The 27,846-nt window shown below is 46.4% G+C and overlaps 2 protein-coding genes across 2 annotated transcripts in view; one reads left to right on the plus strand and one right to left on the minus strand.

The window, feature by feature from the left end:
• The window catches only part of MBTPS2 (membrane bound transcription factor peptidase, site 2), a 73,008-nt gene extending 59,537 nt beyond the window's left edge, over positions 1 to 13,471 (minus strand). The window contains exons 1-3 of the mRNA XM_078782071.1: positions 13,162 to 13,471; positions 3,421 to 3,566; positions 424 to 562 (exon numbers count right to left, since the gene is read on the minus strand). Coding sequence (XP_078638197.1) covers positions 424 to 562; positions 3,421 to 3,566; positions 13,162 to 13,221 — 345 coding nt within the window. The 5' untranslated portion in view covers positions 13,222 to 13,471. The remainder of the gene's footprint in view (positions 1 to 423; positions 563 to 3,420; positions 3,567 to 13,161) is intronic.
• Positions 13,472 to 14,710: 1,239 nt separating this feature from the next.
• LOC137430625 (THAP domain-containing protein 1-like) lies at positions 14,711 to 23,751 on the plus strand. The gene is made up of 4 exons (XM_078782055.1): positions 14,711 to 14,954; positions 16,655 to 16,773; positions 17,640 to 18,032; positions 23,153 to 23,751. The coding sequence occupies exons 1-3, from the start codon at positions 14,884 to 14,886 to the stop codon at positions 17,993 to 17,995; spliced, it is 546 nt and encodes a 181-aa protein (XP_078638181.1). The 5' UTR covers positions 14,711 to 14,883; the 3' UTR covers positions 17,996 to 18,032; positions 23,153 to 23,751.
• Positions 23,752 to 27,846: the final 4,095 nt, after the last annotated feature.

A 27,846-nucleotide genomic window follows, 5' to 3' on the forward strand; every position in this document is an offset into this window, starting at 1 on the left:
AAATATATATATATATATATATATATATATATATATATACATATACATACATACATACATACATACATATATATATATATATATATATATATATATATATATATATATATATATATATATATATATATATATATTTGATATTATGTGTAGATCAGCGAAAAAAATCTCAATTTAATCCGTTTTTAAATCAGGCTGTAATAACAAAATGTGATGAAAGTCAAAGGGTGTGAATATTTTCAGAAGGGACTGTAAATGGGTGGAGGACAAAAAAAACAATTGGCTTTTATGCATAATGAAAACCCGAATATTGGTTTGTACAGCAATATCATTGCTAATTGTTCAAAAAAAACCCAAAATCTTGGAAAGAAAAAGGTTTTCTAACTAGCATTAACAAAGCATGCTTTGAGTGTGTGCACAACTTACCACCAGCTGTAAAACTTGCCCTGTTGAAGGAGGAGAGGTGGAGGCCGTAAGAATTTGGATGGAGTGCACAAGGGCGGTGGACAGCAAGTACACGGACCATATCATGGAGCAGAGACTGCACGCCAGACCGGCGCCAAACCTGCGCAACACACATGCAGAAGAGATCCAGCACATTTTCGGTCACATCTCAATCTCGAAGAGATGACCTTATAAAATGGGTTGTGGTGTCTGGATGTCTGTCCAACTGTCTGTTAAACTTTTGCTATTTATGCTACTCCTCCCTTATCACCCAGCCGATTATTCTGAAACTTGACACATGAATACAAGACAGTAGACCGCACAATTGCCCAGGCTTAAATTTTTCGATTTCGAATCATGGGGCTCTCAGTGGGAGGGGGGTTACCTGCAAAACTTCAGATCCCTACTCATCCCTTATTTACCAACCAATTGCTCTGCAACCCGATACAGCCCCTCTACTGGATGGTCCGCAGGATCACTCAGTCTTAGATTTTTCGATTTCAGATCAGCTGGCTTCCCGGGGGGGATTCCATTCCATAATGCCCACTTGGCGATGATCATCAGCCCACTCAGGCTATTTGTGTAATCACAATCAAACCTTCAGATAATTTATATTTCCATTGGATGTTACATTTTAATCTGGTTTTGCACAATTAAGGGAATTAAAGAACCAGTACCATTACTACATTTATACAATTGTGCCATTGATGTTGGGCAATTCCACCACAGCAACAATTATAACATCGTTATGCATTTGCTAGTCTTGAGGGGTTTGCTGAATATAGGACACTGCATTGTTCTGGCCAAGGTAAAAGACAACGATAAACCAATCATTTACATCATAATTTAAGTGTTTTACATAGAGTGAAAAACATGGCAACTGCAGGTAAACATCACTATCAGCTGAATTTGACAGTGTTACAAGACAATTCCAAGACAATTTGACAGTATCTGCAATCGCCTGCATGTCCTGCAGCACTTGACCCAGGAACTTGACAGTGAGGGTTGGACCTCGGCACCTCTTCCTCATCACTGCCCACCTCTTCCTCCTCGGAAATCTTGGTAATGGCCTCCAACTCCTCCTTGTGAGCTTGTCACCATGTGAGGTGACAACATCCTCCAACTCCTCAGGCTGCATTTCATGCCTCTCATCCGTGTTGTCGGGAAATCCTCTGAAGTTCTTCAATGCATGTGGCCACAGGTTGTGCCCGCATGCATTGATGGAGGATCTCATCATATCCAGCAATTCCTTGATTGCACCAATGCAGTGGGCAACATTGAACTCTTTTCAACATTGCCCAATAAATGAGCCACCCTGGGCCGAGTCCATCGCATCCAAATGTGGCGAGAAGTACGGCAGGTGTAATATGTTTTAAACATTTCGCTAATACGTTTTAAATAAAATACGGAGATTACACCTTGGTCGAGTGGTTGGAACAGGGAGGTAGTGTTGGGCGGCATGAACATCACCGAGACATTCAGTGAGCCACATTTTGGGCTGCAGGGTGGCCAGGAGCATTGTCCACAAGCAGGTGAATCTTGAACGCAAGGTTGTTTTTTTTTGGTTTTTTTAAACAGCCAGGTACCCTCTCCACCTGAGGGACAAAACAATTATGAAACCAGTCCATGACAAGAACGTGAAATTGCTGCCATCACCCAGGCTTTCCTGTTGGACCTCCAAAACATGGGCAGCATTTGTTTGTTCTTGCCCTTGAGAGCACGTGGGTTCAGGAAACGGTACAACATCATGGGTTTCAACATACTGTCCCCCTTTGTGTTTGCGCAGAGCATAAATGATATCCAGTCCTTCAATCCCAATGCTGTCCCCTTGCACTTTGAGATGGAAGTTCTCATGGGCATCTTTTTCTAGAAGAGGCCGGTCCCAACAGCATTGAGGACCTGCTTTGGGAGGTATTCCTTCTCGTCAATCAGCCTGGTGAGTTGAGCAGGGAACGTTTTGGCCATGTCGTGGTCCACATAGGCATGCTCCCCTCTGAGCTTTACATTTTTGAGACAGTACCACTTCTTGAAACGGTGGAACCATCCCCTGCTTGCTGTGAATGAACTCGCGCTGCTCGTAACACAATCACTCAGCGCATCACTCGTGCTCGCACTACCCGGGCCAGACAGATGATCGTAAATACGTTTCACCTTTGCACGGATGAGAGGTCTTCTCAAAGGCATACTCTTCTGCATGTTGTCCTCCATCTATACGCTGAGAGCCTTCGCCATCATTTATATGTGGACGTCCTGGACCTGAGCGACCACCTTGGTGCTCGGTACAGTGCTCGCCGCAACACTTTCTCGACTCGCTTTCTCATTCTTCCATTTGTAGCAAACAGTGGACCTGGTGACGCCATAATGCCTGCCCACAGAGGCCGCACAGTCTCCTCTCAAAAGCCGGTTGAGCAGCTCCACTTTCTGGCACAGACTCATCACTTTCTTCTGCCTCTTGGTAGTCGACGCATCTCCCGCCCTGGTCTTGCGCTTGGGAGCCATTAATGAACGATGAGCAGAGCGAGAGGCAAAAACGCAGGTCAAAGCAAAAGGATGAGAAAATGATTGAGACCCAGGATATGATGGACATATGTACGAATGTGGGCATTGTGGGTAGCTAAGGGAGGGTTGAGTAGTCTGCCCATTGTTTGTGTGGGATGTAATCGGGTGATGCTGCATCCAGGAGTTCGGATGATGCCGTATGGAACAGCTGCTAATTGTGCCAATACATGTGGTGATGTGTTTTTATCACCACATCACCCACCCCCATCACCAGGTTGATAATGCTTAAATGTTTTACTCGGAAAAAGTTTCAGCAAAAACAGAACAGAACACAAGGCAGTTCAGCGGTCAACATGCTAACAATGACCAATCCTACTACTCTTCAAGATGTAAAAGAGATATTCAAACTCTTCGTCCTACAATTCAAAAGATGTATTGTGCAATTAACAGGTATTCACAAAAAGCACCCTTGGTTCCCACCAGGTGTCGAGCATGGTTGGAAATCCATGGCCGAGTCGATAGAATATCCTGTTAAACCGTGTGGTCTCCCATTGAAGGTGAAACAAGCCCAGTTTGAACCCACTCAACTCCAACCATTGGCTGCATCGTCCATTCCCAGTAAATGTCTGGTTGCACACAAACAGCGATACATTCAAAAATCAAATATTATTGATCAACCATGGCTAAAGGTGAAGACGCTAATATGTCTTTTTCACCAGTTAATATGACAGCCTACTAATTAATTTCTCCAAATACCTTTATATCAATAAGCTTTTGGTTCGCCAAATGGAATGCAAATAACATTCCAACCACACATGGTAAAAGACATTGTCACAGAAGTTTCTTTACTAATGTGTTTCAAATGCTTATGAGGGCTTCAGGGTGCAAATAAGTGATTCCATGGCAGTGAAATAATGCTGGACATTTCACCACTGCAACACAAGATACAACCAACGCAACCCTTCATCCAGGTCAAGAATTGATATTCCGGCCAGGGAAACGGCACACAACATCCCTCTCTTTTTGAAAGGCATTGTGGCATCTATAACGTGCACTAGCCAAGTAGAATGATGTTCAATTAACCCACCCCTCCCCCCCCACCCCCCCCCCCCATAAAGATGACACTCATTGATGAGCACGAAGTTGTTAGGGCTTCTCGTCAGGCCTGGAAGACCCAAACTGGTTTACCTCCAAACTGTCCTGTTTGACGACATATTAAAAAAAAAAAAAAAACACACACACACACACACACACACACACACACACACACACACACACACACACACACACACACACACACACACACACACACACACACACACACACACACACACACACACACACACACACACACACACACACACACACACACACACACACACACGATGATCAAATTACCATTTATATTCATTTAGTTTTGCGAAATTGACGACAACACGCATAATCCTTTCAACATTATTTCTCATTAACTGAGGGGTCATATTCATCTCTATAACCTTTAAATGATAATATTCAATGCAAAATGATTAAATATTCAAAAAAAATAGATCAGAATGCCTCCAAAGTGAAAATTAAAATTAAACGACAACAATCTTAGCATTCAAAGCAAAATGAACAAGAAAGAGTAATCAGATTGCAGACCCTCGCAAGGATGTGTTTTCAGTGGTTTTAAGGCTTGTGTTAAAACCAATATGGTGGCCAAACCACGTGACCGATGACGTCATTAGTTGTTTTTTTCTCCACCAATTTATCCATAGATGATGCTCAAGAAATTTCATCTTAATCGGATGAAGTTTTTACATGTAAAATTATGACGTGACGTGACATGAATTATGACGTTTTTGCCAAGTAACAAACAAACAGAAAATATGTCATGCATAGCAGGATACTTGCGAAATCCATAAAATAAGTTGTTCGCTTATGTTGACCTCAAAAATAGTTGGGGGTTGAATTCAGTGGAACCAGATATGCAAATCCTCTTAAAATTTCAAGTCAATCAAATGAAAATTGAGGATTTTAGAAATTTGAAAAAGGGTGGTTGACTGTTGCCCGATGTTGACCTTGTGACCTATGTTGATCTCCAAAATAGTTGGTGGTTGATTTCAGTTCGCCGATATGTAAATCCTATTCAAATTTAAAGTCAATCGGATGAAAATTGAGGATTTTAGAAATTGGAAGAAAAGTGGTTGACCTTTGGCCGATGTTGATCTATTGACTTTTTGACCCCAAAACAATGGGCTGCTTGCTTATGACCAACTCTTGCATTTGGTGAAGTTTCGTGAAGATCGGTTGAAAATTGTGACCTGTAGGCGACTGATATACAAACAGACAAACAGACACAGACAGGTCAGACAGACAGACAGACAGAATAACACACAAGACCAACCAATATACTTGAAAAATCTTCGATGTTCGCAAGTAACAAACAGACAAACGGACTCAAATACAATACCCTCTCTTCTGGCGAAGGTAACAAGGGGGAGAATTGCTTTGCAATACAAATACATGTTCCCTACCCAGTTTCAGATCAACATCAGTAAACGTGTCCCTTTATCTGGGCGGTGTATAATGCCACGTTCAGTGAATGAATGAATGAATGAATGATCGTTTTAAGGCCATTTTCCCCTGCTAGAACGGGGGTTAGCCTTGACGTTCGGGGTTCAGTCCCGGAAAAAAACCCCGATGTACATACATGAAGCAAAAACAATATATCATGATTATATACCTGGGATCATTCCAATTGCACTGGGCCATGGTCTACCAATCAGGCCTGAGGCCTGCCGATCTGTGCAGCTTCATTTGTGGTGGAGTCAGGCCAGCTGATAGCTGACCCACGTTTTTGTTGTTGCTCTTTAACGGCCACTATTATCCCACCTTGTGGGGTCAGCTGGGGGAAGCTTGGCCCAAGTCTTTCACGAACCGGCCTGATGTTTGCCTAATTAGAGCAGGAATTTGGAATTTGGCCATGGTTCTGGCGACACGCGCCAACTCTTTGCAAAGGACACCATGGTGTGGAGCTATGCTCGCACGATAAAGCCGGCCAAAATAGACGACACCAGGAACGAAGTTTCACTGAGCTATTTATTCCAGCTCAACTCGAAAGAACTCAAAAGCACTGAATAGCCCGTTAACACGGGCAGCAATTTATATCAAAGGTTCACCACACAAAAGCCACGCCTCTCAGGCGGGGCGTGGTATGCAAACAAGTCAGCCACGCCTCTCAACGGGGCGTGGTATGCAAATCGAGAGTCTGCCCGGGCAAGGCAAGTCCGGACACGTCCGGGCGAGTCCGGGCAAGTAACCGCCCGCCGGTTACGTCATCGGCCGGTGCAAGGTGACCGTGTCATGCTTCCGGTAACCGCTACATGCGCCCCCCCAGAATTAACTTGCACCGGGAGAGTCAGTTTGAGGGGGGTCTTGATGACCCGGCCGAAACGACCCCTGGCGATTCGTGTGGGGGTGGTAGGTGGCGTGGCGGTGGATGGTCGGACGGGGGGCTTGGTTGATGGGGGACGGCCCCGTCGTGGAGGAAGGGCCAACCGTGGAGGTTGGTCGAGGTCCAAATGGGCCGGCTTGAGGCGGTCCACGGAGATGCGGTCCGGTTTGCCGCCGATGTCAATGATGAACGACTTGTCGTCCCTCTTCAGGACCCAGAAAGGTCCATCGTACGGCGGCCGGAGCAGTCCCCGGTGTGCGTCGTTCCGGATAAAAACGTACTCCGCAGTGCGAAGTGCTGAGGGGGACATGGGGTTGGGGGCAGCCGTGGTGGGACGTGGACACGGGGGCAAATCTCCTGGCGGCCTCCTGGAGGACCGAGCATTGGCGAGCCGCGTACCAGGGGCCGGTGGCGTCAGGGATGAACTCGCCCGGCACGCGCAGTGGCTGGCCGTAGACCAGCTCGGCGGTGGAAGCCTGGAGGTCCTCTTTAGGGGCCGTTCGGAGGCCCAATAGGACCCACGGGAGCCTGTCGGCCCAACCGCCGTCCTGGAGGCTGGCCCTGACAGCGGCCTTCATCGAGCGGTGGAACCGCTCGCACAAGCCGTTGGCTTGGGGGTGGTAGGCCGTGGTGCGGTGTAGCTTGACCCCCAATGCCTGGGCGACCGCGCCCCAAAGCTCGGAGGTGAATTGCGGGCCTCTGTCGGAGGAGATGCCGAGGGGGCGCCGAAACGGGTAATCCAGGTGCCAATGAAGGCCTGCGCCACGTCGGCGGATGTTGTTGATGCCAGCGGGACGGCCTCCGGCCACCTGGTGGTCCTGTCCACCATCGTGAGGAGGTGGGTGAAGCCCCGCAAGGAGGGAAGGGGTCCCACCAGGTCCACATTGACGTGGTTGAAGCGCCGCGTGGGCACGTCGAATGGTGTCAACGGGGCCTGGGTGTGCCGGTGGACCTTGGCGCGCTGGCAGGCGACACAGGCGTTGGCCCAGTCGCGGACGTCCTTACGGAGCCCGTGCCAAACGAACTTTGCTGGCACGAGCTTCTGCGACGCTTTCCGGCCCGGGTGGGAAAGGCCGTGGATGGCGTCAAAAATGTGCCGCTGCCATCCGGTGGGCACGATGGGGCGAGGTTGGCCCAGGGAAACGTCGCACAGGAGAACTGTGCCTGTGTCCTCGAAGGGGACGTCGGCCAACCACAGGCCTGTGTCCGCTGTCCGGAGGGCTTGCACTGTGGGGTCGGCGGTCTGGTCGGCCGCCATGCGCGCGAAGTCCACACCGAGGTGGACGGCGTTCGCGCCGGACCGGGAGAGGCAATCGGCCACAGCGTTGTCCTTGCCCGCGATGTGCCGGATGTCCGTCGTAAATTCGGACACGGCGGAGAGGTGGCGCTGCTGGCGGGCCAACCACGGCTCTGCAGCCTTGGCCATGGCAAAGACCGGGGGTTTGTGGTTCACAAACGCCGTGAACGGGCGGCCCTCTAAAAGATGGCGGAAGTGGCCGAGGAGCTCGCGGTCGAAAGCGCTATACTTCCGCTCGTTTGGGCGAAGCTGCCGGCTGAAGAAGGCCAACGGTTGCCAAGCCCCGTTCACCCACTGTTCATGCACTGCGCCCACCGCGTAGTCGGAAGCGTCTGTGGTGAGGGCGATGGGTGCGTCGAGCGCCGGGTGCGCCAGCATGGTCGTGTTGGTGAGGGCCAGCTTAGCGCCCGTGAACGCCTCGTCCATCTCTTTGGTCCAGGCGACGTCGTGCTTGGCCGGCTTGCCCCGGAGGGCTTCGTACAGGGGGCGCATGAGTTGGGCGGCGCGAGGCACGAACCGGTGGTAGAAATTTACCATCCCCAAAAATTCCTGTAGGGCCTTGATGGAGCGGGGGCGCGGGAAACTTGTGACTGCCTCCACCTTGGTAGGCAGCGGGACGGCCCCACGCTTCATGATGCGGTGCCCCAGGAAGTCGACGGCCGTTACGCCAAACTGGCATTTCGCCGGGTTGATGATGAGGCCGTGCTGGCCGAGGCGCTCAAAAAGCGTGCGCAGGTGGATGAGGTGCTTCGCCCGGGAAGTGGTGGCGAGAAGAATGTCGTCCAAGTAGACGAAAAGGAAGGTGAGGTCGCGCAGCACGCTGTGCATCAGCCGCTGGAAGGCCTGGGCCGCGTTCTTAAGGCCGAACGGCATGCGAAGGAACTCGAAGAGGCCAAAAGGTGCAATTACCGCCGTCTTCGGCACGTCGGCCGGCCGGACGGGTACCTGGTGGTAGCCCCGAATGAGGTCGACCTTGGAAAAGATCACCCGCCCCGCCAAACGGGCGGAAAAGACCTGTATGTGTGGTATCGGGTACAGGTCGGGGTGGTGGCGTCGTTGAGGCGGCGGTAATCGCCGTATGGTCGCCATCCGCCACCCGGTTTGGGCACGATGTGCAGGGGCGAGGCCCATGCGCTATTCGAGCGCCACACAATGCCCAATCGCTCCAGCGCGTCGAATTCCGCCTTCGCCACGGCGAGTTTGGTCGGGTCGAGGCGACGAGCCCTGGCATAGACCAGTGGACCTGTGGTCGGGATGTGGTGTTCAATGCCGTGTTTGACGGCGACGGCCGAAAACGTCGGCTGCGTGAGGGCGGGAAACTCGGCGAGCAGGCGGGTGATATTGTCCGCGGCCGGGAGCGCGCAGGCTAGCTCGGTTGGTGCGGAGCCGCTCAATGAGCAAGCGAGCGAGCTGAAGGTCTCCGCGTTGATGAGCCGACGCCATTTGACGTCCACCAAAAGCCCATGCGCAAACAGAAAATCTGCACCCAGCAAGGCCATGGGCATGTTCGCCGTGATGAAGTCCCACCTGAAGCGTTGGCCCCTGTAGCAGAATGCGACGCTGCGCGAACCAAAGGTGCGGATGGAGGAGCCGTTTGCGGCGACCAAGGCGGGGCCGCAAGGCACGGCCTGTTTGTCCTGCACCGAGGCGGGTATCACGCTCAGCTGAGCGCCGGTGTCGCACAAAAAACGCCGCCCGGACGCTGTGACCATAATAATCAGAAGGCTGCCTGAATGGCCGACGCTCATGGCAGGCAGCGAGCGCCGGCCTGGTCGTTTCCCGACCTGCCGAAAGCACATGGTCCGCTCTGGTGGAGGCTCCGGCGTTCGCGTCGGGTTCGGTTGACGGGGCGTCGCGGCGGCCGCTGCCACCAGTGGCGCTAACTCGGCCAGTGGTGGTGTCGGTCGTGGCGCGGGCGTTGCCTCGGTCGGCCCAGGGTTCCAGGCGGCCACTCCGACGTGTCGCCTGGCCGAGAAAAATTTATCGGCCTCCTTGGCCAGGGCGCGAGGGTCCGTGATGGGCGAATTAGCCAAAGCTAATCGTACCTGCCCGGGTAGCTGCCAGAGGAACAGCTCGCGGAAGAGGAAATCTGGGCTGTGGTCACTGAGTAGAGCAAGCATGTGGTCCATGCGTTCGGATGGACGGGCCTCACCCAGCTCCGGGAGGTCGAGCAGTTGTTGCGCGCGTTCGGTCTCCGTGAGTCCAAACGCACCGAGGAGTAGGCCCTTGAGCGCGCCGTATTTGTCGGCGTTCGGCGGGTTCTGTTAGAAGCTCAGGACCCGGGCAGCAGTGGAGGCGTTGAGCGCGGAGACCACATGGTGGTAGCGCGTCGTGTCCTCCGTAATGTTCCGCAGGGCGAATTGAGAATCCGCTTGGGCGAACCAGACGGCTGCGTGCGATTCCCAAAAGCCAGGGAGCTTCAAAGCTACAGATGACTCCATCGCCATGTTCTTAAAAAGGGGTGACCAATTGTGGAGCTATGCTCGCACGATAAAGCCGGACAAAATGGACGACACCAGGAACGGAGTTTCACTGAGCTATTTATTCTAGCTCAACTCGAAATAACTCAAAAGCACTGAATATCCCGTTAACACGGGCAGCAATTTATATCAAAAGTTCACCACATAAAAGCCACGCCTCTCAGGCGGGGCGTGGTATGCAAATAAGTCAGCCACGCCTCTCAACGGGGCGTGGTATGCAAATCGAGAGTCCGCCCAGGCAAGGCAAGTCCGGACACGTCCGGGCAAGTAACTGCCCGCCGGTTACGTCATCGGCCGGTGCAAGGTGATTGTGTCATGCTTCCGGTAACCGCTACAATGGGATATTTAACGTCCACCAACCCGGCACACACATTGATGAATCACTCGGCCTGTGAAACACCGAACTGACAGTTTATAGCTGGGTCCGAATTCAAACCCAGGCTAAACACTTTAGAGGCGAGTGTGCGTACATGTAGGTCTAGGCCATCCTGTCAGTCCAAAGCTGACCCATGTATTATCTATCAAATAAAACAGTCAGTTTGTGTGTTTGTACAGATGTCTGTCCCTTCATAAGGGTAGATATAAAGTCCAATCTTTTAACACTAATGTGGGTTCACTACGGTCTATTTTTGAGGATAAAACAAATTTAAAAAACATTTTCCATAAAAGATTATTTATGTCTTCTATGGGAATTGTAGACGGTGGCTTGCAAACCCAGCCTCAAGGGCGGTGTACAGAAGCATTTTTTTTTTAATCACAATAAATACCAGGTCAGGGAGGTGAAATTCGTTGATGAGCAACGCGCGCGGAGTAAACAGAGTGTTCATTTATATCCCTATGATGTCTAATATATAAAGAAGATGTAAGCACACCTGACACAAGGCCGAGGGTTCAGACTTTGACATGCTCACGAAGCTGCACCGTGGAATAAACTGTTCCGACCCGTCATTTTTGACAGTCTTTTTACTAGTACGTGATATTTTCTAAGTTCAAAAAGGAAATGAAATTGTCACTTTAACTGTAACTTTAACTTGTAATTGTAACTCAAACTTGTTCAGTAACTTATCATGAATTGATAAAAGAGCCATGTGTTACGTGCTCCTCCCCGACCCCCTGGTCGTGGTGTACCTCCGAGCCCCGAGAGGAGTCACGGCAGAAAAATGTGTTATTCTGTGTCAAAAATCAATGGTGAAACCACACCAATTGTTACTAACAAACAAATATTGTATTACAAATCACACAACAATAACAGTACAACAATGATAGCAATCAAAAGTACAATCAACATATATCTTATGATGGTACCATCAGCTAATATCAGGTAACTCACTGTGCTCCAAGTGAGTGGAAAAAGAACATTCCCCAATGTCACTATATTCCCGTCTTCGAGCTCAAGTTGATCCCCTCCAGCGATCGTCAGAAAGATGTCGAATCCAAACCCGAATCCCGTTCAGATGACAGGCCCAGTCACGCCGCCAAAACTGCACAAAGGCGTACGCGGCCAAAGCGGGTCACGCGGCCAACAGCTGCGAAATTCACACCCTCAGGTATGAATGTTTTACCGCTCTAAATCGGCGAACCTCAGGTTTGTCTTCAAAATTCGCATTGCACACACACATCCCAGATAGCCGTTTTCACCATTCAGACGTCTGACGCGAAGCAAAGACCTTTCGCGATGAGCAAAGCGCACGAGTCAAAATGGCCGACGGCTCATACTTGAGACGTAATGACACAACGATGATTCCTCGGAATCCAACGCCAAACCTGACATGCAGGTTGATCAGTCACAGCGATAACAACCCTATCGCAGGAATCCCTTTCCAGGAAACCCAAAGTTCACTCATAACTCTTGCTCGACAACGTTCGCTCAGGACGAAGAAACGACTCGCTTCTTCCCCGACTTCACTCGCTCCGCCTCTTTTCTCTCCTCGTCTTCTTCCGGTTTTTCGTCCGGTTCCCGATCCAGTTTCCTGTTTCTTTTAACATTAACTTTTAAAACTAGAAATATCTATTCCCTTTAAATGACAACAATAATCATAATACATGGAATCGGAAATATTTACAGTGGATGCAAACCACCACAACGGAAGTGACGAATCCGTAACACATGACATACCACGTTTCAGTTAAATATGTTAAAGGGGAAGGGGGAAAAGTCCAGAAAAAACAGGTGGGACAGACAGATGGTGGGACGGACGGTGGGACTTAAGGATGGACGGTGGGACGGACTGACGGTGGGACGGACGGACGGAGGGTGGGGGACGGATGGACGGTGGGACGGACGGACGGAGGGTGGGACGGACGGACGGTGGGACGAAAAGACGGACGGTGGGACGAAAAGACGGACGGTGGGACGAAAAGACGGACGGTGGGACGAAAAGACGGACGGTGGGACGAAAAGACGGACGGTGGGACGAAAAGACGGACGGTGGGACGAAAAGACGGACGGTGGGACGGACGGACGGTGGGACGGACGGACGGTGGGACGGACGGACGGTGGGACGGACGGACGGTGGGACGGAAAATCCATAGTCTCCTCCAGCTAGGGGACTAATAAGGTTCATCCTACTACTAGGTAGGTGGTTTACCATTTTCTTCCCAATGGTCAGTCATGGCAGGCATGTGTAATTTGTTCAAGGTGCCGGCGATGGCTCGCCTACTCTTCACGAAGGACACCGTGGGATCTTTCTTTGATGTGCACCAACTAATGGAGGCAGCCGGGACGCCCAGTTTAACGTTCATCCGAGGGACGGCACACGCATTGATGACTCACTCTGTCTGTGAAGCACCAGCATGGCAGTTAATAGCTGGGTCGGGATTCGAACCCAGGCTAGACATATCCACAAAACGAGCGAAGTGTGTGCGCATCATTGCCGTCATCACTCAAACAACCAAAGCGATGCCATTGGTTACCTGCGTCTCGTGGTCTACTGCACACCTGTACATCGTGAATAAAATACAAGAATTCACCAAAGGGTTAAGATAAAGAATAGACAAGGGAAATAAACCTGCAGGATCGCGAGGACCACCCAGAAGGACAGCACCGCGGCCAGCCAAGTCACCCACATGGTCACACAATCCAAACGACTGGCGCCAGTCACAGTCTTCCATCAGTCACAATAATTATAAGGAAACAACTCTTCCAGCAAGGCCGTTTAACTTCGCAACAATTTGAATAATCAGCCAAAGCATGTTTGGAAATAATTAATCGGACACCTCGCGCCAAGCCATTACGACGCAACGTCACCAAGGTTCTGACGGACCGTTCTGATGACGTCAACACGTCAGATTCCCGAAATGAACCCTCACACTTTCGGACGTAATTAATAAATTACATACCGTCACCAAAATACGCATAATCATGAACAACAATATTGTCGCCTTCAAACATTGAGCTGCTGTGCTGTGCATTGATTGACGTCCAGAAAAATGAGATTCATCGTACGTATGATATAATATCCACTACCTCATAGAAGTGGGTAAATAAATACGAAACAGGATTGAGCATGCTTGTTAAATACTGATAGTAAGTCAAATCACTTTTTTTTAAATTTGAATTGTAAAAGTTATTTGTTATACAGAATTTAACATATCTACGTATTAGAAGACTGCAACATATAAATGAAAAAATATTTAACAAATTGCGGGTATATTCAGAGAACTTACAATTTATACACCGCCCCAAAAGATTAAAGGCAGTGCTCCAAATAATACACCTCCATTACTGTAAAGATCGATAGTCGTAAATCGTACCATGGTTATTAATATTAATAGTAATAATAATAATATAAATATTCTTAAAATGAATAAATAAATGTTCGAACAAATATCATGAAACCGACGATATATTAGGTGGACCGGAAAGTAATGTTTTTTCAAAAATGAATACACAGCTTAAAAAACGACTTTACTTTCCGGTACACGTAATATTTTGAAGACCGGTAAAGCTGTACGAATGGGTGGAGGCCACTTTGGGTAACTCCCGCTTAGCGACGGTCGCCGCCATTTTAGCGCGGTGAAAACAACTCCTTAGCAACGATTTGAACGCCTTTGCTTTACGTGACTAGTGGACCGGTTGGTCCATTGGACCAAATTTTCATTGGTTTTAACGGCCTGGTGGCATACCTGCCTACCGTACTGCTTTAGCATTGGTTTGACTTTCAACAAGCCAAAATGTGCTTGGGCCAGGATGGAGGGGTGGGGTTTATACGTTCGTTATTATTATTGCCAAATGATGCTACTATTATTAGTATTAATTAATAGATGCTTTGTTACTATATTATCATTGTTTTTGTTATTTATTTTGTAATTATAATGCCATGCCGTGGAAGGACCTATTAAGCTGCGCGATACACCTCAACATGGCGCGCGTTTTAAAAAGGGAATTCTTCTCGATTCTTTTAGAGTTAATTAGCCGACTCAACTTGGGATATCATGTCAATCATTTTGCTTTATCACATTCCACATCAGAAAGCTGCAGTACAACACCACAAAAAAAAACATCCCTTGCCACACCACAGAGTTCGATAAATAAAGAAGAGTGCGCACATATCACGTGACCCTGTGCTGTTTAGATTAGAACTTAGAAGAGTGAGCCGCCATCACCAAAGAGGGCAAATCAGCGCTGTTTACGTCAGCCGGCCGCGACATTCAAAACACCGCAACGGTTCAGTTTTGTTGATGTTTTAGCGCATGTGATGAACTAAAGCTGCAATAATATTGCTGCCAAAATGCCACATTCCTGTGCCGTTTGGCGTTGCTACAACAGAAGAAAAGTGGGGATAAATATTTCTTACCACAAGTGAGTATGTGGAATATTTTTTTTAGTGAAAATTGACTTCGTTTCGTGACTTTTCAGCACAGAGTCGGTAGCGGAATGTAAGTCAAATGCACATCATGATGCATAAGCTTAGGCCTGTTTCAGTCCCGTCAGTCCGACACTCGGCAGGTGGTTTGACTGTTTGATGACATAAATAAACCTTTCACAATCTTTTTGTCAAAGTTATTTCCTCGAAAAGTGACAAACTTTACTCTGAGCAAGCTTGAAATCATAAATTTCTAGTTAGCAAGAACATGAAGAACGGCAATGATTATGAATATGATTGAATGTATGAATGAATGCATGAATGAATGCAGAGAATGAATGCGTGAATGAATGAATAAATGAATGCAAGAATGAATGAATGCATGAATGAATTAATGCATGAATGCTAGAATGAATGCATGAACGCATGAATGCATGAATGCTAGAATGAATGCATGAATGAATGAATGCTAGAATGAATGAATGCATGAATGCTAGAATGAATGCATGAATGAATGAATGAATGAATGAATTAATGCATGAATGCTAGAATGCTAGAATGAATGAATGAATGCATGAATGCATGAATGAATTAATGCATGAATGCTAGAATGAATGCATGAATGCTAGAATGAATGCTAGAATGAATGCCTGAATGAATGAATGCATGAATGAATTAATGCATGAATGCTAGAATGAATGCATGAATGCATGAATGCTAGAATGCTAGAATGCTAGAATGAATGCATGAATGCATGAATGCTAGAATGAATGCATGAATGCATGAATGCTAGAATGAATGCGTGAATGAATGAATGCATGAATGAATGCATGAATGCATGAATGCTAGAATGAATGCATGAATGCATGAATGCATGAGATGAATGAATGTCATGACAACTGAATTCATGTTAGTTTAGCTCGGACTTTAACTAAACTTACTTTTATGTCCCCAACTTCAGTCCATGCATGCAAGAAATGTAATTTATCTATCATAGCATGCCTGGAGGTAGATTGGTAGTGATTACAAAATATTATAGGCCCAGCCCTAGACCAAATATAAGGCTATTATTACATGATTAAGCCCTTACACTCTCACACTTGTGCCAAATGTACCACGGAAGCAAGGCCGACAGTGGAAGGAGAGGGAGGGGATCGTGTCGGCATAATTGTGAGGTTTGGGTGAAGTTTTTCAACAGCATGAAAATCTAGTGGGAAAAAATAAACTGGGATAGGGCCTAGGCCCTATGGCTATGCCTAGCCCATAGCTAGGCCTGATGATACTAGTACTAGTAAGTAGTGATAGTACTACTACCATGACATGTTTTTAGGGCCAACTTTGATACGTAGGCCTTGGAACCGAGACTACACTACCGACAGCTTATTAAGCAAAATGTCTAAACTTTGATGCCTTCAATTGTGACTAGACTACTAAAACTCTATAGGCCTAGGCCTACTAGGCATAAAGTGAAGTTTAATTGAAGGAGATTAAGCCTTAGGCCTAGATCAGATATTGTATTTACAAATAGTCTATGTCTAAAATGATGTAATACATATTTATGTATTAGGCCTCACTATGTTTTTTTTTACTAATTTTTTTTAATATTTACAATTTTGTTTGCTGCCTCAAAGTGACGATGAGGACACGCACTCTTTGTATTCCTTATGGTAAATATCATTTGTCGTTTTATTTTCAGATTCCCCCTTGAAGATCCAATCCTATTGCAGAAGTGGAAGACCAACATTAGTCGTAGTAGCTTCACACCAACTGTCAACCACAGAGTCTGCAGTGAGCACTTCTTGAAGGATGATTTATGTAAGAGGTAGGTTTAGTCTTGTTGTTGGGAATATCCTAATCTCTATTCCTTCATTAACCCGATGCGGTACTAATTTACAAATTAATGTACACATTTTGGTCGGCCTACAATAAGAAAGCTCCCATTATTTTGTTTTCGTGATCCTCAAATTTCACCTAAGCTGTAATTGCACCACCCTCCTTAATTAGGGGAATGCACCAAATTATTCATGTTGATCTCTTGGCAATCAGGTATCTATTGTTGCATAGTCTGTTAGTGTTGTTGCTTTTGCTGCTGTTGCTTGGGGCAACAATTTATTTTTCTTTAAATGATGCTTATGTAGTTGAAAATATTGTAAAACAAGATTGCAAAAAGGAGCAATATAACTTTTATTTTTTCAGAATCTTTTTTTTTACTACAAATCAATGGAAAATTACATCAAATCAACAATCTTCAAAAAAAGTGGAAAAGACAATCACGATACATGCACCAGGGACTTAAGTAGGACCAACGCTCGAGAAAAGCAAATCCCTTGAAGAAGCACATGAAAAAATTGCAAAAAACAAACAAACAAGAAAAGGTCTAAACGTTACGTCCCAGATACATGCATGAAAGGACGCAGACAAAAAACACACACACACACACACCACAGCCACAACCCAGAACCACAAACACACACACCCCTCCAACTGCACCCCTCATCACACACTGGAGAAACCCTGAAAAAAAAATTCACAGGACATAGTTTACTTTGATAACAGCTGTCAAATCACTTTGAGACAGTATTATAAAACAAACACACAAAATAAGCACTAAAATCAAGCCCTATATAGATAAATTAAATTACAGAACTGATAATTTGTCATATTTCGTTTTTTCTATCCAGGTATTCATCCCAGAGATGACACGGAAGCCAGCAAACATCAACTGAACAAAAATGCTGCACCAACTGTGTTCCCATCTTACCCAGTGCTCAAACAAAAGGAGATGCCCAAAAGGAGAAAGCCACCTAAAAAGGGGCCTCTGTCCACACCATCTACAACTCAAGCCTCACAACCAAAGGAGAGAAAACCAGACACGCCACTTCCTGACCATAACTATTGTACGTCTCCAGATGCAGTGGCAGAGAAATTGAAGGACACGAGCACAAAGCTGACCAAGGCTCGCAAAGAACTGAAAGTTCTGAAACAGAAAGTAAAGAGGAGGGATGCTACTATCTCTGCTGGGTACGTTACTTCTTGAGGTGCCTGAAAATTGTGTGTATCAGCAGAATGTGGCTGTGGATTTAGTCCAGTCAAAGTAGGGCTGGACCTAGAACAAATTGCAAAAGAAGGTTTTTTGGCTTTAACTTGTTTATTAGGTCCCTCTGATGAACATATAAAAAGTCTCAAACTTTTGGACACCTGGAAAGTGGTTAATTTGCATAAATTCAAGATGGCCGCCGTCCAAAGCTTCAATTTACAGCTAACTTTTTTCTGGCTGCTCCTAGACCCTATAAATGTATTACAAACAAGTGGAATATGATATCAAAATACAGAATGAGGCATTGCAAATGTGATATGACGTCACCATGACGTAGTATGACGTCATTCAGAGGCAATGATGTCATTCATGATAGGAGTTCGTATTCACTTGGATCATCGGTGCTTGCATCAAAGTTGCTATTTTGACAGAGTCCTTTACATTCACCACATGCACTGGAACATTCAAGCTCATTCCGTTTGCAACTACAGCGTTGAGTGTCACAGTTGCCCTTACACTGACATCTGACCAATTTCAGTAGTGAATCAGGAGCCACTGGCGAATCCATCGTCTTCGGTTCAAGCTGTCCCTTCCGCAGACACCAGCCCCATTTCTCGGGGTCCACACTGTTCTCCATCCATTCCTGGACCTGACAATAAACTCGGAACGAGTGGTATTTGGCTGCATCGGTTGTTGGGGGAAGGCTTTGAACTTCAACGGTAGTTGAACTTTTTGCCACCTTGTTGCAAAACTTTGTCTTTCGCAGTCCGTAAAGGGTGTCATTTCCTTTTCCCCCGTACAAATAAACCAAGGCCTTTTCACCAGCTGATGATATCGCGTCTTTAGTTCCACTTTGGCAACAGAATGCTTCTATACATTTCAAGAAACCGTTCTCTTCCCTCACTTTCCTCAAGGCAGCCCTTTTACCAATACCATACAGTCGTGAGGTTGAGTCACATCCACAGAGTGCATGGACAACTGGCAGGACACGGCAGATGCTTTCACCCAGAGCTTCTGCTACAGAGTTAATATGCCAACATTTCCCACCGTCCTTGCTCGACTTGAAGTACAAATCATTCATCCCTCGTTCCGCATAATGACACAACAGCACCAACAAGTCTGTGTCCTCACCTATCACATATGTCACGGTTTCCCTTGCATGTTCAATTCCCTTCTTCGCAATCATGACATCTGCATCTGCTGGCGCATTGACACAGTCAATTCCATTTGCCTTGAATGTTTCACACAATAAGTCAATGAAGTTTTGCTTATTGTCCGAGTTTGACAAGAAGTTTTCCTTTTTTGACCTAAGGGGCATGGTTGGAGTGAACATCACCTTTTGACCAAAGACTCCTTTTGATCGTCGATTGTGTGTCATGTCCTTGGTAGTAGGTCCTGATTTATAACCGTCGACTACAACCACCGGGTTGAGAAAGTTTTTGGAAACATGCTTCATGTACATGTTTGCAATGTCCTCAAATGTGTCACCCTTCTTCCATGGAATCCTTTGCAATAAGGAACCACCATCCAGAACATGGGTCACAGTCCTTTCTTCCTCAAATGATTCCAATGCCGACCTGGGAGCAACAGCAGCTATCTCATCTCCTAGCTGTGTTTTATTGGCTTCCCTGAGCCTCCCCCACTTATCGAACAGAGCAGTAGGGTAGCTAGACAACTCATACGCAAAGACCTCTTCAACACCTAACTCTCTGTTATTAGCAAAGATGAGGAGCCTCTGGAAAAGGAGCTGTGGGTCGATTGCTACTTTTTCAGCACTGATTGTAACCTTTTTACCCAACGACGCAACTTGATCTTTCTTCCTAAATGAAAAGTCAAAAGCATTGCTACCTTCCATCTTCTGCACAATGTTCATACCAACCTCATACAGTAAATGAGGATTGGCCGAGGCTGGTCCTGTCACACCGTTGGCAATATTCCTGAGTTCATTTGATTCTTGAAATGGATCATAATCCTTGAAGAATGCGAGAACCTTCTCTGTGTCCTTCCTATCTCGTTCACGCCTTGCTTCAGTCATTTCTTTGTGCTGCTCAGAGGTGTGGAAATGCTTCCCTGTGAGTTCTTGCATAACTTCACTCACCTCAGCGCAGGCTGGCATAGCAAGTAACCAGCGCAGGCGTTGCGTTTCCTCCATGCCCCTATCACGTGTCAATCCACCATTCGTTTTCAAAGAGCGCATCAAAACCTGCTCTATAACCAAGTCGCTTGGCAGTCCTGCCCACAGCCGATCACTTCGGCGGATCACAAATAGACCGGAGTTCAATTGGCAGAACATGTCTGGGTTGAGCTGCTCAAGTTCAATCATGTCTTGAATGTACACATGGGCTGACTTGGCATAATTGTTATGACCACACGCTGCAAAGTACGGCAACATCTCCTGGAGTGTTCTGAGGTACAGTAGGAAATCGCCCATTCTCAGTGCCCTCAGGAAGCGACGCAGCAAGTCAATCATGTCCATGTATTGAATCCATAGCTTTCCCATCTTATGCTCTGCTAAGGAGCTCTTCTCAGCTTTAAGTTTTTCACAAATTCTGTTGAAAACGTCTTTACTGCAGACTTCATCCGGTGAAACGTCTTCACGCAACAGCTTATCCAAAAGATCTGCAGCCTCCTGGAAGTCCTTGCATTCGTCACTTTCCTCATCTACCATTGAGAGGTTGAGACCGTATGCCCTGCCTAACACAATCGAACTCAAGGCTGTGTCAACCAAGAAGTGGCCTCTGATTGCTCGTGCATAGGCTTTCCCACTCAGCATTTGGGTCACAGCATTTTCAGCATATATAAGTTCCAAAACCTCCTTAAGCCCAGATGCTTCCATAACATGGCCCATGCATCCCAAAAAGCTCATCACAGAGTGAAAGCCACCAAGGTTCAAAACAATGGGTTTCAGTTCGCTTCCTTCCTTCTCATGAACAATGATCGTCTTCGCTTTCCAATAAAGCGGTTGGTCGAATGTCAGCATTGGCGTCGTTCCTTGGCGATGGCTTTCCGCAGCAACGAAGTGAAGTGTTGAGTAAATACAACTCATGTCAGTAGGGTCCATGTCAATCATGGGCAAGAAATGGACGGATGATTTCCCTGGGTGTGGTCCATGGCACACACTCTGCATTAAGCCGGACCAGCCTGGTCGTTTTGGTCGAAGCAACCATGACGTTTTCCACAGTATGTCCAGATTTTCAAGCTTGTCAGATGCTGAAATGGGGTCAAGCTTTCTAAATTCGAGAGGCCCACCCTTCTTACGAACACTGCGGTAGTATTTGATTTCAATTTGAGCTGCCGTGAAGTTGTTTCCAGGTGACTGCAATCTTGGTATTGATGTTGTGTCTCTTACTCCAGGGGTGACAGCAACAATTATACCCATACCATGGTATGTTCCTCGCCCATCAAGCGTACGCAAGTTGTGATCAACATTGTCTGCAACGAACTGTCCAAACTTGCCTGCAGTGGATATGTTGGTGCCCCTGAAATTGGCAGCACACTTCGAAAACCTCAAAACTTCTGCGTAAGGCAGACAGAAGCCGTGGCTGTGTAAACTGTCCACAAGGAAGCGGGAACCAAAGTGCTGGTGCATTTGAACCGCCAATCCATACTGAATGGGTGCTACAATGGCCCTTGGTCTGGTAAGTTGCATGATACTTTGTCCAATTGATGCAACTTCAAGATCACATGACTTGCCACTGAACGTCTCTTGCAGAAATATACGAAGGGACTGCGGAACGTACGCCACATTCTTTTCCAGCGACCGGAGTTCAGAAGGATCTGGATAGAAATCTCTACAAGTATCAATGTTCTTTATATCTGCTTTGATCAACTGTGCCGCAGCCCTGACGATCTTTCTTTTTCCTGCTTCCTCATCATCAGTCTGTGGTGAGTCTTTGAATTGTTGCAAAATCTTTGCAGCAGTTTCTTTGACAGTTACAACATCGCTGCGTCCATGCACGTTACTAATAACCAGTTCATCTCCAAAATATGAAATAAGTTTCTGTTTCATGTACTTTACACTATACGCTTCAACATCAGGGCACAACTGGGACATTCTATCAACGACATCCACCACTGTAGTCTGTTCATCATCATTGCCACTGACTAGGTCCACGATTGCGAGCAGAAATGCTTCCTCTCGTGACGCATCTACTTTGCGACCCTTGCGAGGAGGTTCACTGTCTGCGGAATCACGATATTTGGAGGGGATCTGCCTATGTGTCTGGAAATTTGAGCTGCACTGCTTGTGATATATTGCGTCAGCTGCTGGAAGATCGCGTGCAAAGTTAATTCGGCCTCTAACAGTCTCAGCCCACTCATCAGCCCTGGCATCACATGCAGAAAGTATTGTCCTTTGAAAGTTGAAGGTGCGTACTGGATACACTTCTTTTGAAGCATGCTTTGTGTCCAAATAGATTTTTCTACCACAAAAAAAGCAGTTCTCTGTAAAACAAAAGTGTGGTTCCTGAGAACGAAGAGCAGGTTTTTCAGGACGTTTCTTCTGCTTCCCAGGGATTCTATTTGGCTTCGTATTGACATGCATCTTTCGGCAATCAATGTGCACCGTTTGGCCCTCGGACACGGTAATTGACGGCGTTCCACGTTCAGTACTGGCCTTGTTGATATTATCTGCTCCCTTCGCCCTCAGCTTGACTGTTTCTCCTTCGTCTAACGTGTTTGAGCAAATGCCGCAGGGATTATGCACCACCTCTTCTTCCATGGCTTCGGTAGATGTCGCACCATTAGACATGGTCCAATCTGTTGAAACAAGAAACAAGATGATGGGATTAGTATAGGCCTAGGCAAAATTGAAGCTTTGGACGGCGGCCATCTTGAATTTATGCAAATTAACCACTTTCCAGGTGTCCAAAAGTTTGAGACTTTTTATATGTTCATCAGAGGGACCTAATAAACAAGTTAAAGCCAAAAAACCTTGTTTGTAATACATTTATAGGGTCTAGGAGCAGCCAGAAAAAAGTTAGCTGTAAATTGAAGCTTTGGATGGCGGCCATCTTGAATTTATGCAAATTAACCACTTTCCAGGTGTCCAAAAGTTTGAGACTTTTTATATGTTCATCAGAGGGACCTAATAAACAAGTTAAAGCAAAAAAACCTTCTATTGCAATTTGTTTTAGGTCCTTGTTAAATGATTGCTAGATTTACTGGACTAATTCTACTAGATGCCTATTGCCCATGACGGATGTTTTGCTACAATAAATGGAACTGAGGAACATTTGGAAATGTGCATGAACTTCAATCATGTGAATTGAATAGGCCTACACTCATGACACTGAATCCCTCAGGCTACACTAAAGTTACAGCATGACGGCAATCTCACGACGGACTTTTCACACTAACTCAAGTTCAGAATTGAGGGATCATGATGCTGTACTTTGTTGGATTGCATACTTCATTAGACATTTGAACCAGCCTTTGAACTGAATTTGTTTCCATTTTAGAATGATTCTTATCGTGTTACCCCAGATTGTTGCACGGAATAGACTGTATTAGGTTACCAAGTTAAAGCTTAGCTCACTGCATTATAACTGATTTTCTTTCCATTTTAGAATGATTGTTATCGTGTTACCCCGGATTGTTCCATGGAATAGACTGTATTAGCTTACCAAGTTAAAGCTTAGCTCACTGCATTATAACTGTGTATATCGTCGATACAAATGACTTCTGTTCAAAGCTGTACATCGGCATTCAGCCCTAAATTATCAATTTCAGGTAAGAAAATACACTCTTTTATCAAATGCATTTGTAGGAAATACTTTTTTCTTATTTATTTCCATAATTTGGCTAAGATAAAGCTAGGTACGGTTTCGTTCACGAGTGACAGTTTTACGTATTGTTTACATTCAAACTCGTACGCCAATGCATGTACATCCGGGTTATCCGAGCAATTTTTGCCCTCTTTGGTAATGGCGGACGTGCCCTCATGTGCGCACACGATCGTAACGTTAGCGGTATAGGAACTGCGTACTCTTGTTTATTTATAAAACTCTGTGTGCCACACACACACGCACACACACACACACACACACACACACGTCGTCATTTTCACGTACGGTACACATGCATGATATGGTTTACACATATGTTTGGCTTTGACATGTTTTGTTTTGCCTGACATATGCTGCATTGCATGCAAACATGTTATACTTTGCCAAGTCTGATTGGGTCAGCTTCTCAAGGGTGAGGGAGACAGGTTTGCGGGTTTAGTCTTGAGATCAGAAAGGTGTTGTTTCCTGGCTCTCCTGAGGGTAGACACACACTTGTTCTGAGCTTGGTGGAAGGAACTGAGATTGCCTTCAGTTGGATTTGCCTTCCATGACACAAAGGTAAGTTGTTTCAGGGCAAATGCCTCACCACAAGATTCAGTGTACCATGGATGGGAGGAAGGGTAAGACAACTGAAGACGAGATTGGATAAATCTGTGCATGTGAGAGAGCAGTTTACTTTGGAAGAATTCCCAGGAAGAGTTGATGTCAGAGGCAGTAGAGATGGGAAACCAGTCCAGAAGTTTGATGGCTGCTTGAAGACCATGCCAGTCGGCTTGAGTTAAATGCCAGACTCTTCGACGCTGAGGAGGCTCTCTGAGGATGGTCAGAGAGATGTCCACTTTAACAAGCAAATGATCAGAAGAACCGATTGGAGCAGAAGAGCAGCCGACATTTGCAGGGAAGTTTGTCATGACCAAGTCGAGAAGAGAAGATGCTACGTTGACTGGGATCCGGGTGCCGACTTTACAGAGTTTACAGACTGTTCCAAGAAGAAACATCAGAGGCTCTGCATTGCCCAGTGAATTATTAAAGCCATCTTTGGATCTGAATATGTCACTTACTGAAAGCTTATTTCAATGTAATGAAATAGATGTGCTATTCTTTGACATGAATCTACTTCATGATGAAACCGGTATCTGAAAAACACTGGCGGAATACAGAGCTGTTATCCTGTCATTTGAAGTACAATAACAGCATGTTGCAACGGGCAAAAAGAGACACACTGTATAGAGACTCGTAGTGGCATTGAGCCAAACAGATGATACACTCATCGGTCAACACCTCGAGTTTAAGAGCCAAAACGAGTTGGTTTCATCCGTGATAAAGGAGATGATGTTGACTCCTTACGCGAAACAACTCGCTTTAAGCTGGATTTGCATGTCGTCTGTGTGCTCAAAAACTTCAGGATGAACCACTCTTGTCAAAGTTAAGAGCTGGGGTTCTTGTAGCACAAGATGCAAAATAATATTCAAAGTGTTTGGTGTCTCTTTATAACCGAGCAGAGATACAACAGACAAAAGACTGTTTGGATGATAAAGATGTTAAAGAAAAAAAAATAGTGTGTAGTTTTGAAGTTACAACCATTTTGAGAATATCATATGTGAGTATCATGTTGCCTATGCCCGCTACCAATAGGTACCAATAGGTAGCGCTGCTAGACATCAGAGGGTGCTGGTGCAGTGGCTCCCTATCTTTAAATGATCCGTTTGGGGAGTACTTGATCTGTACCAAGTTTGATGCTTTTACCCAAATTTGCACAATTATACTGAAATCTGCCCCACTAATCTCCTCACCTTCAGAATGAAAATCAAATCAAATATTAAGTTTTCCGGGACCTTTTACAACACGGCCTGAGCGAGTGGTATAGGCAGCAGGCTCGTGGAACTGTTTATCAAACACAACAGTGGGGAGCAAAGGAGAAACATGACGGTGATCATCATTGGTGGCAAGAGAAGGGGAGGAAGCATCGTTGTGCTCATCATAGTCCGATCTTCCAATATCTGGTTCACACACATAGCCAGTGTTGTTGTTGTTTCGTATGAAGCCTGTGGCTGCTGGTTGCATCATTTCTCTGGAAGCGCATTTGTGCCGCTGATGCAGTGCCACAATTACCAGTGAACAGGTACTCAATTTGCCGACTTCGGAAGGATGACAGCCTGAGTCAACCCCCCTGGCTTTAACCCAACGATTGACCGGGATTCAAACTCAGGATCCGAGGATCCCAAGCCGGCTTAATGAGCTTAATGAGGCATTTCCAATTGATGGCGGATCATATGCGAGACAGAATGAAGAATGCAGACTTACCTTCACGGCCGCAGGCGTCTTCACCCCTGCAACAATTAAACTCACATGAACACGGAATTTATATACAAAAGAACAAGGCTTTATTGCCATGGATGCCAATAACAAGAACGTGCCGGTAATTAAATATCCTAAATCGGGACGTCCCCACACAGACTTCGGATACAAAACAATGGAATGAATAATAAAATAAACGTGTCGTTGTATTTGTGAATGCGAGCTTATCTCAGTGTGGCAGTGTCGGGGATCGTCTGGCTCGATTGCATCGTCCGACGCAACTGTGGTCGGCGGGAAGTAGGCCTCGTTCCGCCCCCGTTCATGCTCCACCAGGCCCACAGGCGCCGCTGCACGCCAAGCCTCGTGTCCCCGCGCGATCGTTCGCGAGGTCCGTGCGTGAATGCCGGGTAAGAGAATTTCCGGCGCGCCAACGTCCTTCCAACGTCCAAAGAGCGAGGGTCCAAATGGGACGAGGTCCAACACAATAGGGCAAAGGGAAGAGAAAAGCGGAGGCGAAGTCAGGCAGAGGCGAAGAGAGACGAAGGATGAGAGGGTCGAAGAACGAAGAGGCAAAATGTTAATCTTCTCTCACTTTTATCAGACGTCCTCTGACGTCAGCTCTCTATCTCCCCTAATCAGTGTGCGTCGTTTATTGGTGGTCTTTCATGCCTTCTCACGTCACTGGCGCTTCTCCTTCAATCAGCGCATCGCTTGTTGTGGCTCTTTCGCGCCTTCCGCACTGATTGGCCGTGGTGTCATCGGTCGGTGGCCAATCAGTGTGTCGCTCCTTCACCTTCCTTAACCCCAATCATGGGGAAGCTTTTTGTCCCTTCCCTGACCAATCGCACGTCCTTCCCTGCTCTGCCAATCAGTGGCCTGCTCTTTGCTTGCCCCTCCCCTGGCCAATCACGAGTTCTCCCTGGAGGTGGCTCTCAGCCTGCCTGGTCAATGTTTGATCGCCATGGTGTACTACTACACGGCTGCTGCTTGTTGGTTCTTCCGGTCAGTCTTATCATCTTGTGGCGGAGGGGGAATTCATTAATGCTGTGCTAATGGGCCTATCTAATGTATAAGAGTGCGTTGCCATACGGGATAATGGATTGATCACAGAGGTTTTACACACAGGGGAATTAGCTTCGTCCCAAGTCTACACAGGGGAATTAGCTTCGTCCCAATCACCGGATCATCCTCGTATGATCACAGGTACACACTTAATCCGACAAACCGCCTAAACACAGAACTTATTACATCGAGATTCTCGAGCACGACAGACGAAGCATGATACCTATTCGGATCAACCTAAATCTATATATGCCTACCCCAAAATTCATAACAATACTAAATATGGACTTCAGTGCATCTTCATACCATGTCTTCTAAAGAGACTTCAGGTTCTCAGCAGTCTTAACCAGATATCATGTTCTCCTGATTCAGGTTGACCAGCTCGCCTGAAGCTATTACGGGCGTCCCCTTTAATTCCAGGAAAAGATCTGTGGAAGCAACCGGCTGGATAATATGGTTGGAGTTGGTTCTCAGAGTTCTATTAGACTTGTGAAGTTCAATGTTAATTGGTAGTCTTTGAAAATCCCTGAGAGTGAGTACATTGCACCTTGCACCTGCCTCAATAAGGAAGGTAACGTCCGCAATGCCACTGACATGAGCAGTCAGGGACCATTTGTCACCTGCCTGGGTGCCGATGTTGTCAACCTTGTATATAAAGAAAACTTTGAGTTTCTGTATCATATAAAACAAAGGGTATCATTGTAT

Source organism: Myxine glutinosa, chromosome 7 (assembly GCF_964187855.1).
Source record: "Myxine glutinosa chromosome 7, kmMyxGlut1.1, whole genome shotgun sequence".
In the NCBI taxonomy this organism is placed as follows: domain Eukaryota; kingdom Metazoa; phylum Chordata; class Myxini; order Myxiniformes; family Myxinidae; genus Myxine; species Myxine glutinosa.

What these genes read in the sequence shown, in the direction of transcription:
- LOC137430625 (XM_078782055.1), top strand. Translation starts at nt 14,884, where the DNA reads ATGCCACATTCCTGTGCCGTTTGGCGTTGCTACAACAGAAGAAAAGTG. An exon ending in ATAAATATTTCTTACCACAA is followed by an intron (nt 14,955 to 16,654) that starts GTGAGTATGTGG and finishes TTTTATTTTCAG; the next exon opens with ATTCCCCCTTGAAGATCCAA. An exon ending in CTTCTTGAAGGATGATTTAT is followed by an intron (nt 16,774 to 17,639) that starts GTAAGAGGTAGG and finishes TTTTCTATCCAG; the next exon opens with GTATTCATCCCAGAGATGAC.